At 42.6% G+C, this 15,015-nt stretch overlaps 1 protein-coding gene across 10 annotated transcripts in view; it reads right to left on the bottom strand.

Annotated features, from left to right (window-relative positions):
- Positions 1-986: 986 nt before the first annotated feature.
- LOC124137071 (delta-like protein D) overlaps positions 987-15,015 on the bottom strand; it is a 194,661-nt gene continuing 180,632 nt past the window's right edge. For all 10 annotated transcript variants that reach the window (XM_046503213.2, XM_046503212.2, XM_046503211.2 and 7 more), the window contains 7 exons: positions 9,278-9,535; positions 6,976-7,036; positions 5,977-6,107; positions 5,101-5,270; positions 4,724-4,937; positions 3,570-4,581; positions 987-3,292 (listed from right to left, as the gene is read on the bottom strand). In XM_046503213.2, the coding sequence (XP_046359169.1) occupies positions 3,157-3,292; positions 3,570-4,581; positions 4,724-4,937; positions 5,101-5,270; positions 5,977-6,107; positions 6,976-7,036; positions 9,278-9,535 (1,982 nt within the window). In that variant the 3' untranslated portion in view covers positions 987-3,156. The remainder of the gene's footprint in view (positions 3,293-3,569; positions 4,582-4,723; positions 4,938-5,100; positions 5,271-5,976; positions 6,108-6,975; positions 7,037-9,277; positions 9,536-15,015) is intronic.

Genomic DNA, 15,015 nt, shown 5'->3' on the forward strand with positions numbered 1-15,015 from the left:
TTTCATTCAATTAACTTTATAGATTGCATGTTAAGTTTGCAAATACAGCTATGATTCATTCTGAAAGCATTAACCACTCTTGCATCCCAGCCTGCAACCAAATGCAAACAGCAGCTTAAAATTCATTACATATTAAATAATAACCAATAAGATCAGCCAGCATGAATAAGTCCCAAAAGGCTAACTCTTCTTTGACACTGTCAGTGAAATAAATGGTGAAACCACAACATGTATGACAATAAAGCACTAAGTGTTACATTATTGTGTTTCTCCTTTGTTTCCTAAAGGTCTGGGAAGAGACTGTGTATGTGTAAGAGGGAATATTATCCTACCCTATTTTTTTATCCCGGGGATGAAATTCTATAGCGTCAGGATGATTCTCCCAAGTGAATTTGAGCCCATACCAGTGTGGCAATAAGGAGGATACTATTCTCTAGAGTAAAACTTCCCCCGGGATAATATTTAGGTAGGTTATAATCCTTGCTTACATACGTTATCTGTTGTATGATGGTTGCTTGTATGCAAGCCTCATCAAATGGATCAAATATTAATGCACAACTTGTCTTTACTACACCTACTGCTGAGGTTCTATGGTAGGTCATGATACTGGACCAAATACAGAACTATCACCCATGGCTTTGACTAGTTATTGACCTGACCTAATATACAACCAATGTGTGATCTCTTGTTTTTTGAGTGATATTAATGCAATGCTAACGAGGACTGATGTTCATATAAAAAAAAAAAAAGTCAATCATGCTCAAGGCGATTTTTTAAAATGTATATGTTTCCTAACTGCCTCCGTTTAGGGTTGTACCATTCAAATTATTGCACCTTGTTAGACTGAGATGTAGGTGATTTTACAGTGCCGTCTTCAGGTAACCATAGAAACAAGACATGGCTATAGCCATTCCATTCTGAATACCTGTCACCCGAGGTATTGTAGACTCCATGTAGTGATGATATTGAAAACAGACAACATTGACTTCAAATTTGAAAAAATAAGTGATTGTGACCTCTTTATTTAATGATATCGAGAAATACCAATAGTATTAATAGTATAGAAGTAATAACAGTCATATATACAATTTCATTTTTGCTATAAATATACATATTATGTACATACAGACATCACAGGCATACAGGAAAGCTGTGCAGACACAATGTGTAGATGATGCATGGCGAAAACGAACAGTGATAGATGAGTGAGTGAAAGATGGTCACATGACTCGTGGTCACATGGCATACTAGAGACATGTCACAAGACGCCCTTTTTTTGCATGAAAACTGACATTGTTAAAGCTCACAGTGGTGATGCTCATGGGGAGATCAAAACTTCCATTGTAATTCTTTTTGAAGGCATAACAAGTTGGATGTTGTTTTTTTCAGAAAGTCATAACAAAACCATTAATAACAAACACACACCAAAATAACATACTTTTTTCTTCCTTGGTTAACAGATTTTACAACTGGGAAGTTTTGACATCGAAAATCGAAACATGCCATGAGCATACCAGGGATTTGCCACCAGATGAGTCAATGGAATGATGGGAAGAATAAATAACTGCATCTTGGTATTAAAGGTTGGGGGCACCTGTACACCCCTACCTCCCCTATCTTTGTTACAGTGTATTTGTTCAGCCTACTGTAAAACTGTGTGGGGTATGCTTTGATTTCCATCCAATAAAATTAAATAGTTTCTATTTTCTATAGCTTGTATCAAAATTTGTAAGCATCACAACATTTCAGATATTTCAAAAATAGATTCTAATCATTTCATATTATCTTATATATAAATATCTTATTACATGAATTATTTTAAGCTTTCAGTACACTCAGTGAGAAACTCACTGAACATATTGAAGTTGTCTTCTTAAAGCAAAAGCAGTTCACATGCATTTTCCACAACTGTTATACTAATCCAAACTTTGAGACAAACTATAGTTAATTTCACAGTCATAACTGATTGGAGAACAGCAACAACTGACTACCGTGGGTGAGCAGACCTCACCGGTAATTTGTCAATAACTTAATCAACTTGGTCAATTATTACAATCAACACATCAGTTTCCATGAGAATTCTATACAGTAGTTTTTACACAAGCGGGTTGCTGTCAAAGTGCCATACTTAACAATCTACAGTGGTATTTATAGTGTGGGTATTATGACAAGCAATCAACTAATGGTATTCAAAAAAAAAGATCAGAAAACATTTCTGAACGCTTATTTTGTCATCGCGTCACAGAATCGTAAATTGTACCAACGACACTTGGACAGCGACCCTGGCAACTATTATAATTATCATCATCGTCATCATCATGATGCAACAATCTGTACAGTTCTCTGTGTGTAACGCAATTTAACAAGACTAGAAAACCACATAGAGCCAGATAGATAGGTCCGTGAGCTGGGACAACTCTGCCTTATTGGGCCATGTTACAGGCAAATACTTTTTATATTGGTTTGAACAGATTGCACAAAAATGTACCAAGTACTGGAAATAGCACACAAGAAACTGCTGTGAAGGACACACGGAACAAATCCACTGTTTGGTAGTGTCCAGTACAAGTCCATGGAAATGATGAGTCCTCCCAAGATGGTGAAGCAGTAATGTCCTCATGAATAGTCACATGATCAGTGTCAACCAATCAGACTCACACCCAACAAGTCTTAACCAATCATCAGTTGGCATGAAGCAATGCATTGTGGGAAGGAACGTTGTCCATGGGAAGTGGAAATGGCAGTGGCCCACAAGGTGTCGATGTCCACCTGTCGGTATTGGTCTCGGTATTGTCCTCACTGCACTGGTTTTATGGAATTATATTCCGATGTATATTGAAACTCCCAGTCCAATGAGATAATTTCTCATAAATATGCCCTCATATTCAATCGCAGAATGCAAGCACATTGGCTTTGTCCACGTCATTGTTCCACAAAGCTTTGCATAATATTGTACAAGGCTCCGAAGCCGTCTGTTAAACAACACATTATAAATAATCTCGTATAAACAACAGCATCCAGGCAGCTTCTTCAACTGTACAACGTTCATATTGCATCTCTATACAAAACAAAGGCACTTAAATAACACTGACAAATCATGCGGTGTGTATTTTACAGCAATGCACTGATGTATGCTGGAGTCACTGTCTCACACTGTTAGACCTCCGTGGCCAACACTTCCTCACAATGTGAATGGCGATTGGGGGGCTCTAACACTAAAATAGAGTTTCTGTTTGTCTCTGAATAGGAAGGTTTTGCAATATTTTCTTCTAAGTCCCGCGGACTGTAGTCACTGAAAACAGAGAGAAGAAATAATCAGCATCTGGTAAAACCCACATAAAAAATATAAACATTCAATTGCCTGCTCACAAACAACATACAATACTTCAAATGATTGACAAGAATTCAACAAAACACATTTACAGTGAAACTTTGCCAGATCTTGAACAATTAACAAGATAATTATTATTTCACCATTCTTATCAGGCATTGTCAACTTCTTTGTTAAACCAGCATGAAAACACTAACAGATTATTAATACAGTAAAGTTTGTAAAATGTCCAACTTACCTAATGGAACTAGAATCCACCGGAGAAGATGCTCCCAGGTCCAACCTCCTGGTAGGTTTTTCATAATCATAATCTAAGTCTTTTGGTAAGTATGTTGGTGACTGATCATGTGTATTTAAGTCTTTCGTAAATTGTCTGCTATTGGATTTTTCTAAAAGATGTTTTGAATTTTTTCTATTTAAGTCTTGTTCCTCATTGCTATTTTTAATACTTGAACTATTTGAAGTGCTCTGAGGGATTGTTGTAAAAATGTGAGAGTCCACACACTTGACACTTGAGTTGTTGATGTTGTTGACAATATTTTGTTGCCGTTCTATCTCCATATTTTCATGCATCATGTGATGACGCTTGCGACACAAGCACACTGTCACCAGAACAATGATGAGCACGAGAGGGACTCCAGATCCGACACAGATGATGATGAGGAGCTGTGTGGTGGTCAGTCCATCCTCCTGATGACCAGTGTGATGAGCCGACTCGACTGCAGTATGGTTGCCTTCTGTAGTCTCCTTCACAACAACCATCTGTGTAGTTTCAGCAGGAGCAGTTGTCTGAGTAGTCTGTTCGACTCTTGGTGTGGTCTCGCCTTCTACATATTGGCAGTTGTTGCCCCAAAATCCCTCCGTACATTTACAGATGTAGTCGCCAACATGGTCCTCACAACTTGCTCCATTCTGGCAAGGTCTCGACTCACATTCATCAATATTTATCTCACATGTTTTTCCAGTAAATCCAATAGCACAGGTACATGAAAAATCATTGATCCTATCATGGCAGGAACCACCATTAGCACATGGGCGCACGATGCAGTCATCAACATTGCTCTGACATAAGGGTCCAACAAAGCCTGGCACACAGCGACAAGTGAAGTCATTGAAACCATCCACACAGGTTCCGTTGTTGAGACAAGGGTTCTGGACGCAGTTGTCCTCGTTCTCTTCACACGTCCGACCACTGTATCCAGTATTGCAAACACAGCGGAATCCATTTAGCTGGTCAATACACCGACCTTCTGCAAAATAAATTAACCACATTATTATCATATGCTGGAATGGAAACACTCTAAATGTAATCATGCGTACAATCATGTAATAAACGAATGGCATAGAAATCCATAGAATGACCTTCAAATATTTAAATTAAATTAAACGTACCATTTTTGCATGGGTTGCCTGCACACTCATTTTTCTCATTATCGCAGTTGAAGCCTTCATATCCGAGGGGGCAGATGCACTTGTAGGAGTCCTTGTCTTCAACACAAGTTCCACCATTACTGCATGGCTTGGTCTCACAGGAGTTAGCTGTGTTCTCGCACTGTCTGCCATAGAAGCCTTGAGTACAATCGCACAGGAACCCAGTGCCAAAGTCCTGTAACAAACCAACAGTCAGTAAATGTGACTACTCAAAAGAAAAGCGTTTTCCTGAACAGTTACATCATATGGTGTATTTATTGGAAGTAAAACAATATTTTCATAAATTTTAGATACATGCCGATTTTAACTTTATCAGAAACACGTTTTACCAAACTTACCCTGCATGTGCCTCCGTTCTTACATGGCTGGCGCTCGCAGTCGTCAATTTCTATCTCACAGTTGGTGCCTGTGTACCCTGTGGGACAAGCACAGGTGTAGCTGCCCTGTCCGGTATTGGTACATGTGCCGCCATTCTTGCACGGCTTGTGATGTGTGCAGTAGTTGAGATCTACAAGGAAACAGCCGTTTGTTACAAACGCTCATGCATAAACAAGTTTTATTGGAACATAAACAGGAACTTGGTTATCGACTAGTCCATAAGTAACCCTGATTCTTGAGCAAGGTAATACTTCTGTCATGACAACTAATACGGAAAAACTACAGCACGTTACGTCAGATAATACTGTGTGTTGATAGTCGCGGCTCTATCGATCATTGTAACACACAGTTTGTCAATATAGCAATATGGGCGCTATGACGTATGGCCATGTTTCATGTCATGTCAAACCGCCTTAGTCAGCCAATGAAATGCGTCACCTAACTGCCAGGAGTATTTGCCATATTCGAGGCTAGTTCTAGTCGTTGAAACGAAGCCGATCATCACATCAAATTGGCCAACCATTATGCAAACTGTGGATATTTGCCACAATTTTACATCAGATTACATAATAATTTGATAATGTTCCAGCAATGACTAAGGCTTAAAATCGTTAGCCTGTCACGTAACTTAATATTGCAATGTCAAAACACAACCAAATCATGATCTCTAGTCTCTTTGAAAAATAGTCATTTGATGAAAATCAATAAAAACACAACCAACTGGCCTTAGCTAGCAAAGTGCTACGGTATTGTTTCAGAAAACCAATAACATACAGCATTAGAAGGGATAATTATTGTGGGGAGATTGTTGTGGGGAGATTGCTGTAGAAACACACCTTGGTTGCAGAAGAGGCCGCCCCAGCCCTCCTCACAGTTGCATTCCCATGGTTTCTTGCAGGAGCCGTGTTGGCACCCCGGGTAGGGGATGCACTGGTCACAAAACGTACCCTGGTAGCCCATGCGGCATCTGAAAACGAACAAATATTAAACTACTTGTATCATACTAAGCCTCTAACACTAAACATGTTCAGCTAATCCCCTTTTAACTTCCAATTTCGGCTGACTTAGATAATATAATATTTTAACAGCAGAACACACAGCTATGTTATGATGCCTCTGGCTAAATATTCACCTGTTTACTTATTTCGGTAAGGGGGTTTACCGGTAATCGTGCTGACACGATTCAATTGTGTTGCACTGAAGGATTACTTTATTACCGAATATAACATGGTCGCCCCTGTACTGTTAACAGAATGTTGAGGAGAACCCCTGCTTGAATATTTCCGTTTAGTTGGTTCATTTCCGAAAGACATTAAACACAAGATGTGCTCGGCTGGCTGGTCAAGATCGCTGGCAGATCATATAAATCACCGTAAAACAACCCAGCGAGGATACCCAGCCAGACAAGTTGCGTTAATGTTTGCACACAATTAATTAGTATACGCCTTGAAACTGAAACGATGCTGATTGGAATTTCATGCCACGAGTCCCTAGCGCATTTGAGAAGATGGTACACGAATTTTACTGGGTACAGACAGAAGAGATTGGAACTTGACGATGCAACTTCACACGCGGAGGATGCGCAGGCATAACGTCAGAGAGGATCAGATAATCTGTACAGCAACACGCAACTTTCCCACGCTGCCCCAACTGTTCCCCGACTTCAAGTCGCGTGCCTCCGTCCTCGCCGGCTGTTTCCTTAACCATATGTGATGCAACTTTTAAGGCTGGTAATATCCAGGCATTTATTTCGGGAACGCGATCCCGTTTCGATAGACCCGATAGCCACCACGGCGAGATAGCTCTTTTGCAGACAAACGAAGAAGAATACTCACTCGCATTCATTGGGCTGGTCGCAGAACCCGTTATCCTTGTGACAATCCGGCAGGCAGATAGCTGCAACAAATAGATATGATGTTACATTTCTGTATCATATGCGTTTTATAATAAAACATGGCGCAATGTGAAAAAAATATATTGCCTAAAGACTACACCATTCTGCACTGATGTGCCTGCCCCTCTTTTAATGTTTAAATATATCAAAAATTGCATTGGCGGCAACTTGTAAACTGTTGCATCTGCCCCCGTTCAAATTAGCAAGCGGCTGACAGTAGACGCCTCAAGGTCTTTTATTGTAGCAAAGCTTCCAAATTTAACCCGACCATGGACTAATTACTAGACATTATTTAGTTGCAGAAAATTATCATCTGCTGCCGAGTGGACCCGGGGATTGAACGATTGGGTTATGGCGGGAAGTGAGAACAAAAGATCAGCGAGTAGGGCTTTGTTGAGGCCCTGCTCCTATCAATTAGCGGCACTGAAAGAGCCGAGATCATCAAGTGTCACTCCCCTGGTCGGAGCGGACTCGCCGATGCTATTGTGGTTGACCAGCTGCCCGGTCCAGGTGGATGACCAACATCTGCATACTGATGGAATGTCCCTACCCAACTAGCCTTTATCCACCCTACCTATAATTTTGTTTAACAACCATATGCAATATGGGTATAGGTAAACCAAAGAAAATATATGTATTGCCTTTGCACCATCGGTTGCTACTTTTTCCCCTGGGCTGGAGCCGGCCAGGTGTAAAATCCCCCCCTCCCCCTCCCCGATAGACACACCTATCAATTGTCCATACTGACAACACTACGTCAGCTGTCCTAGATGCCTGCACCAGAAGCTCACGTCTTATGGTGGAGTAGTGTTACCTGCCCTGAGAGTCTTATCTTAGATCGTTTGCACCCATATCATGTCTTGTTATCTCTGATTACCAGCCTACCAGCGTAAGAATACATGAGACCTGTACAACAAGGTTAATATGTCAGCTAAGAAAAAAACAACGTCTTTTACGCTTCAGCGCGCGTTGAATATGCAACAATCACGTTCAGTTGTGTTTGATCAGCTATGAAACTGGCCGACAAGTTTGCATTTTCGGGCACCCAACCCCAATACGTGTGTTACAACTGGTAATACACTCGGCGACCGAGCGTGCGATTTCCCGGGACTATTGCCAAGAGAACGCGCCAATTTTTGTTATGATAATTCGGTCGGCACGCGACTTTTCTTTTGAAAAATTATGCCTATATCGACCGCAAAGACTGCAATGCAAACACTGACGGGATCAATAAACCTGACCTAGATATGGTTTGGGACCCCTGTCCTTCCATGCATACTGGGGTGCGGAGGGGTAGGGCCCCAGGCAAGATGGGGAGACTGCGCATGAGGTAGGGAGCGAACCCTGCCATGGAGGGAGGTATGCATGCCTAGCAATGTGAATGACGCCCTCTTCAATGGCAGGCTTATTGAATGCTGAGCTACTTTCAATACTAAAGCCCTTACTCTCATGCTGAAGTGAGCGTGATGTTCATTTGGTGCAACAGATGGCTTGGCAAATTAATGCATACTCACTAAGTCTCCCAGTTACACACAGAGAAAATTGTTTCGCCATCCCTACACAGGCATTTTGTGAAGGAAACGCAAAGCGAGCCTGTATCAGAGGCTGTCCATTATAAACATCTGAAAATCTTGCATCTTGGTGAAGTGTTTTAGATCATATCGTCTGCCCGTCGGGCGCATGTATCACAGAGTGCGAACTGCTTCATAAATTTATCTTTATGGAACCTGAAGGCAGTTGTGTTTGGTCGTCCTGTTTATCATAAACAACCATATAAAGGGATTGATTTGTAAACACGCTGGCGCTATTAACTATGCACCTAATTAGTATCTGTCTGCAATCAAGTCAGTCAACGAAGAATCCGGCTTTTTATAGCTAGGGTGCTAGTCACCCTGGGGTGTCGGGTATTGACGCAGCCAAGTCGTAATTAACTCGAACTGCAATTAGGGACTCAATAGCTGTGAATTGGATCAGCAGTGTTTGATTCAAGTTGAGAGACAAGTCCTAGTATACGATTGTTCTATCGGAGCGTCCCTTCCAGACTTTGTAATCCGATTGTTGTCAATTCTGCAGACACTTTGACTGACCCAAATGTCACATATACCTTTCAACGAAACCTGAGAAATAGACCAACCTTCTGACCCCCTGTCATCCAAGCCCCGGGGGCATTTTTGTCTAGCTAGAATTCAAACAGTTTGAAATATACCCAGAACACTTCATTGATGGTGTTATCTCATGCCTACCTTCATCGCAGTAGTCCCCCTTCCAGCCGTTGAGACAAACTTTCTCGCCCTTGTCATTGCACGTGAAGTGACCAAATTTGTCATCCCTGGGACGGCACATCGTTGAACAACCAGAGCCGTAGTAGTAGTCGTCGCAGATCCAACGGTAGCCGTAGCCGAGCTGGGTGTAATTTGTGGTCCGGTTAAACCGCCGCCATGTTTCGCCGACAGGAGTGGATCTCTGTATAGCTAACCTGTCTATCAGTTCGCGTGGGCTATCTGGAATTCGAATAAAGGATATTTGTAAAAATTATTCATTCATAAACGACAATCAATGAAAACAAATGACATATACGGGTCATCTGGGTTAACAACATGTTGCAGGGACCTTTTTGTTTTGTCATAATGATTTGGCTGATTTCTCTAATTGGTTTCATTCGATCAATCCAATCTAAACACCGAGCTTTACGTCATAATACGATAAACACCACGTGACCTGTCTCTATTTGTGCAAAGCAGACGACCATACTACATGAAGCAGACGACAATACCGTCTGCTTCCAAATGTCAGAAGGGAACTACCTTTCACTGAACACAAACAATGTCTGGCTCCCAAACTCAACACTCACCAATTCATTATCTCAACCCATGCTGAACAATTCATTCATTCAACTAAAGTGTGTCTTATACACTTATTAACGAATTCTATGAATGTTAAAGTAAAGTGATTCATATCTAACAAGGGTTCTATGTTGTTTGCTAATCTCCGAATCCCTTCAGGACCAGTTGAGATTGTTAGACTGCCCATAGTCCTTGGTGTCTGTTTGTTTTAATAAAACATGTACAAGTAAAGATGACAATAGTTCTGATCAATGGTCATCTCCCCTTGGTCTCAAGATAACCTACTACAGAAATCAATACTTGGAAAGTCTTGCCGGTTAATTACAGGTGGCTAGTTCAAGTAGGCACCGACATCAACCAACAGGCGATGCTGTCATGGACAATGGTCCATGTTTGAACCTGGTTGAAAGTGGCTTTCTCCGGTATTCAACGGTTTATGTTCAACGAATAGGGTCAATTTAAGCTCACATTCATCAATAACAGGTTACCCTACGTCAATATAACGCCAATATAAGCTTAGGAGATAACCATGTTTAAATCGCGTGATGTTTTCAATAAGCTAGCGTTTATGTAGCTTCTGTGATGCTTGTGAGAAAGGGAGCTTGGTATAATGGCGTACTGGGATCATGACAAGAGACAGGTCAGCGAGGACTTACAGCTAAAGTCAGGACTTATCAATAACCTCACTGAAGAGCATTGCCACCAGAAACACATAAGACTTGTCAATGATACCTCTAAAACAATCTGTGTAAACTATACCTAATAAAACTAGTCTCTTGAGGCTTAGTCGCGTGTTTATGGCACCGATAATACCAAAATAATCCATCTTACATTGCGTAATGGTTTGTTTGTTGTTTAACACCGCACTCCGCAATATTCCAGCCATATGACGGCGGTCTGTAAATAATCGAGTCTGGACCAGACAATCATGTGATTGACATCATGAGTATCTATCCACGCAATTGGGATTCGATAACATGCAATTCAGCTAGCCTGACCACCCGATCCCGTTAGTAGATTCTTGCGACAAGCATAGTCGACTTTTACAGCAAGCATGGGTTGCTGAAGACCTATTCTACCCCGGATCTTCACGGGCCATGTTGCGTTATGGAAATATACCAACTGTTGCAGTACTGTCAACGTGTTGGATGTAGTCCTGCTGTAAGTCAGGTAGGCATCATGCGATAAAACTGTACTCAGTGACTCGTGCAGATAGCAGTCAATACTACATCGACGTTGTAGTAGGGTTTAATGTCTTGCGCTCGTCATCTTTCCGTTTCTATACTTGCAGCACCATCACCTATACCAGCGAGGTATTTGCGACTTAACCTAGATCGTCCACAGATAGGACAGTTCGTCTCCTCATAATCTTCCACGAGAGTAGGGATGACAAACTGCTGTTTTGCCCCCCACCCTCATCTGATAAAGTGTTATATACGCTTGATCTACCACAGGCATACAGAGCCTGGCTACCACATTGGCTGAAGAAGTAGCTGCTGGTGTTATTTAACATCTTGCCAGCAAAAGTATGGAGATCCGTTTGGGCTGGGTCTAAGAGTAAGTAATACGGAAGGCTCAATGGATGGTGCAACATATGGTTGAACTACTTTCGTGAAGCACTGCGCAATATTCACAACATATTTATCAATAATTCTCATCGACGAAATAGCATTGAGAAAGGCAATATTGTTTCTAGCTTGGAACTATATCAGGCTGTGATTGTGTTGTGGTTGTGTCTCCTATGGTCTGTTGTATATGGTAGTTTTAGTTCCGCTGACCCTGTAGATCTACTGTCTGTCTACCTGTGTACTCAGGCACGTGTGCTGATGCCAGCCATATCCTGTTATTTCAAATCTAACTTTATTTAGAGTTGTCAGTTGACCTTCCTTCACCTAAAGAGCTCGCGTGAAAAGTGTATATAGCTGTCAGGTCTTTGGGCATAATAGCAAGTGTTTACATGTAGTTAATATGCATGGGGATTTTAAGGCGGTAAAAATTCTCATGAAAACGAATCCACCGAATTTCATTTTCCCCCATCAACAGCTGTTTGTTTGAAACGCTGTCATGCTGTTGTTCTCGTGGGTTTAAATTACTCCTCTCGAGTCCTGTAAACAGCGTGGTTTAAGACATTTGCAAAACCACCGAACTGGGACAAAACCCAGGTAATTAATGGAATGGCATGGCGAAGCGAAATCACCATTGTACAGGTAAAGCCACGAGGGGGACAAGGGGGCAGTGACAGCGAGATGGGGATATCATACTCGCGTTGGAGGGGGCTGTGGGAAAATTCTAACAAACGCTGGGAATAAGAGGGTCAGCTGACTGTCCATTGAAGGGGAAAGGGGACTGACGAACCGGCGTGATAAAACCGAATGATCTCTCGGCAAGGTATGGGGTGAAGCTATTGTAAGGCCGGGTCACGGGCCGCGGGCTTTGGGGGGAAGCGTGAGAAAGGCGAGTGTGCTCGCTACACACCCCAGGTAAGGAGTATCAGGTGTAAGCGGAATCAGTGCCCAACGAGATTGACGTTGTCACCTGCCAGTCAGATGAAGTGCCCCTACGCAAAACATTATTATTATAGGGATAACTGAGGATGAGAGCCCCCCCAACCCCCACCCCACCCTTCCAGGAACTCTGTCCCAGTCTATGACAAGGAAAACCAAACTTATTTCGAAGTCTAGTTCTACTCCCTTATCTGAACACATGACCTGCTTAGCTATCAACATAACCTACATTACAAAAATACAACATTGCCAACAATGATTTTCCCACCAAAATACATACTCTTTACGCGTAATGCTAGTGAAGGAATGAATTAATACAAGCCCCTATTATCATATTGGGGTATGCAGTACTGCAACCTGGACAATGCCCCACACCTGAGCTTTGTGTGCAGCCGAGTCGAGCTGCACCAAGTGGATGTTTACAAGAACAGCTATCGCACCTGTCGCGTCTCACGGTCAGCGGTGAGCCCATTCCCTCAACTCGGCCGCACACCGGCCTACCGACCGCCCAACCACCCGTCTATCGACAATAACAAAAAAAACGAGAAGCCCCCCCGAACAAAGAAACGTGTTCTTTATGATAGCAGATCAGCGGGCCTTAAATTTAACTCAGGTGTAAATGTATTCAATGTTTATATGTAATGGGATTCATTCTGATACGGGGAGGCTACACATGCTAGAGTTGTAAAAACGATGATGATGGCGGCGACCGGCCCCATGTCCGTCATCTAACTATTACTGAAAATATCTTAAGTGTTTACGTTTTGAATTAAAGGTCAATGGTAACAGCAACATGGTGGCGTTCTGGCGTGGCAGTGACATGATGTAGTAGCTGGTGCTGTTGCAGCTGACGGGCCTACGGAACTAGGGATAGCGAAGGGAATAACATAGTCGACTTCAACCTGTAATGGCATACAACAATAATGTCGTGCAGCTTTGAAGTAGCTAATCGCCTCGAGTGTTGGGGGAGGTGGTGAGCATGATGGTCGGTGATGACAGATGGCGAATAAGCCGCTCTGCCCCCCCCCCCCCGGTAGATTGCCGACTCATACCGGGTGGATTGCTGAATTTTTGCATCGCCACTGGGGTGTAGCCATGAAACCCATGAAATTTGAACACAAATAGATAACACAATGTTACTTGTGTCATAACAAAAGCTACTTCCACAACCAGCTTCAACCATTTGTGGAGTGTCCACAGTTGCAGCGTTGTATATACCACATGTGCAGTGTGTAGCCATAGTACTGAATCCCGACACATGTTGAACAGCAATATAGATAAATAACACTATAGTATACGCGCGGTATACTGTTTATATGATGTATAAATATACACACTGCGCCCAAACAACCAGATGTTACATGTAATGATCCAGTGACACTGAAGCCAACAATGATCACAGTTCTTCTATGCAGGTAACATATTCAGACAAGGAACAGGTGAGTCAGTGCCGTGCATCTCCCCAGGTGTACCAGCTACACACAAGCCCCACGGGAGGTGGCAGGCAACAAGGTCATGGAATCAATGGGTTTGGTAAAATCTGGTGCAGAGGTGCAATATGTTCTGATTCAGTGTCAGAGCTACAGAATATTGGTGGCAGGAGGGGGTGATGGCGAGCGGTGTTAGGAATGGGCGTGGTGCCTGTAGCGGTGGTGTCTGGTAGGGTAGGGTGGGGTGTCGAAAGAGCGGTGTCTGGGAGAGAGGACGGGGCGCGTGAGTCCCTGCATACCTGAAGACCTACACGTTTCCCGCTCCGCAGCTGACATAGTGCTAGCTAGCAACATCTGCCGACAGCAACAATAAGAGAGATATTTTTTTTCTCAATGTCAACAGCTGTTCTAGCTAAATATTTTGCCCTTTTCACTTCTCCTGCCGTACTAAAACATCAAGGATGATGCATTAATGTTGTAAGGTGCGGTTGTGCTACGACCATAACGAATACGATCAAGGTATTTGATCAACCACATTTGGCTGTCAGGGAGGGAGCCAGTTTGAATGTAACTGAATTTGACCGACTCTTAGACGGGATATTTGAATAGGGTGGGTGATGAGACTTCGTTGGCTCTACTTTGTGGGCCTGCTCTGTGGGCTGTGCTCTCGCACGTCTTCCAAAGCGTGCTGTTCATTAGATGCGCCACACACCCTATCACCATCTATCTGTTAATTAAGATACGATCCTGGCCCAGGAGATAAGTTGTGGCGATAATTGACGGAGAAAACATGAGATAAGCAACGTTGCCTGGATCAAAGCACCTTGCGGTCCTACCTCTCGCTGTAGTACCCAAACCCATAATACTACCTACATCTTCTGGACCCATGATAAATCAAACGTTATCTACTAAGTTAGTAATTTGTAACACTGAAGATATATGAATGCTGAAATATGTGTCTACAAGCTTAGACGTCAAGTTGGCGAGTGACGGAACGTACTGAGTCAACCCTAACCTTGCTACACCAGGGACACTTAGCATGTGGGGTCAGTTACAGGAATATCGTTTATTGGTTTGAAAAAGAGGCAATGCTTAGCAAGGAAATACCAGTGAGCCAGTATCTTAGCCTCTTGTCCGCGTGTCAAAAAGTCATTCATATTTGGCGACTGGGGACCGACCGGGCAGTCGAGCTGGCGTGTTAAGC

The sequence above is a fragment of the Haliotis rufescens genome, unplaced genomic scaffold, assembly GCF_023055435.1.
Source record: "Haliotis rufescens isolate VD_foot unplaced genomic scaffold, xgHalRufe1.0.p SCAF_3, whole genome shotgun sequence".
NCBI lineage: Eukaryota > Metazoa > Mollusca > Gastropoda > Lepetellida > Haliotidae > Haliotis > Haliotis rufescens.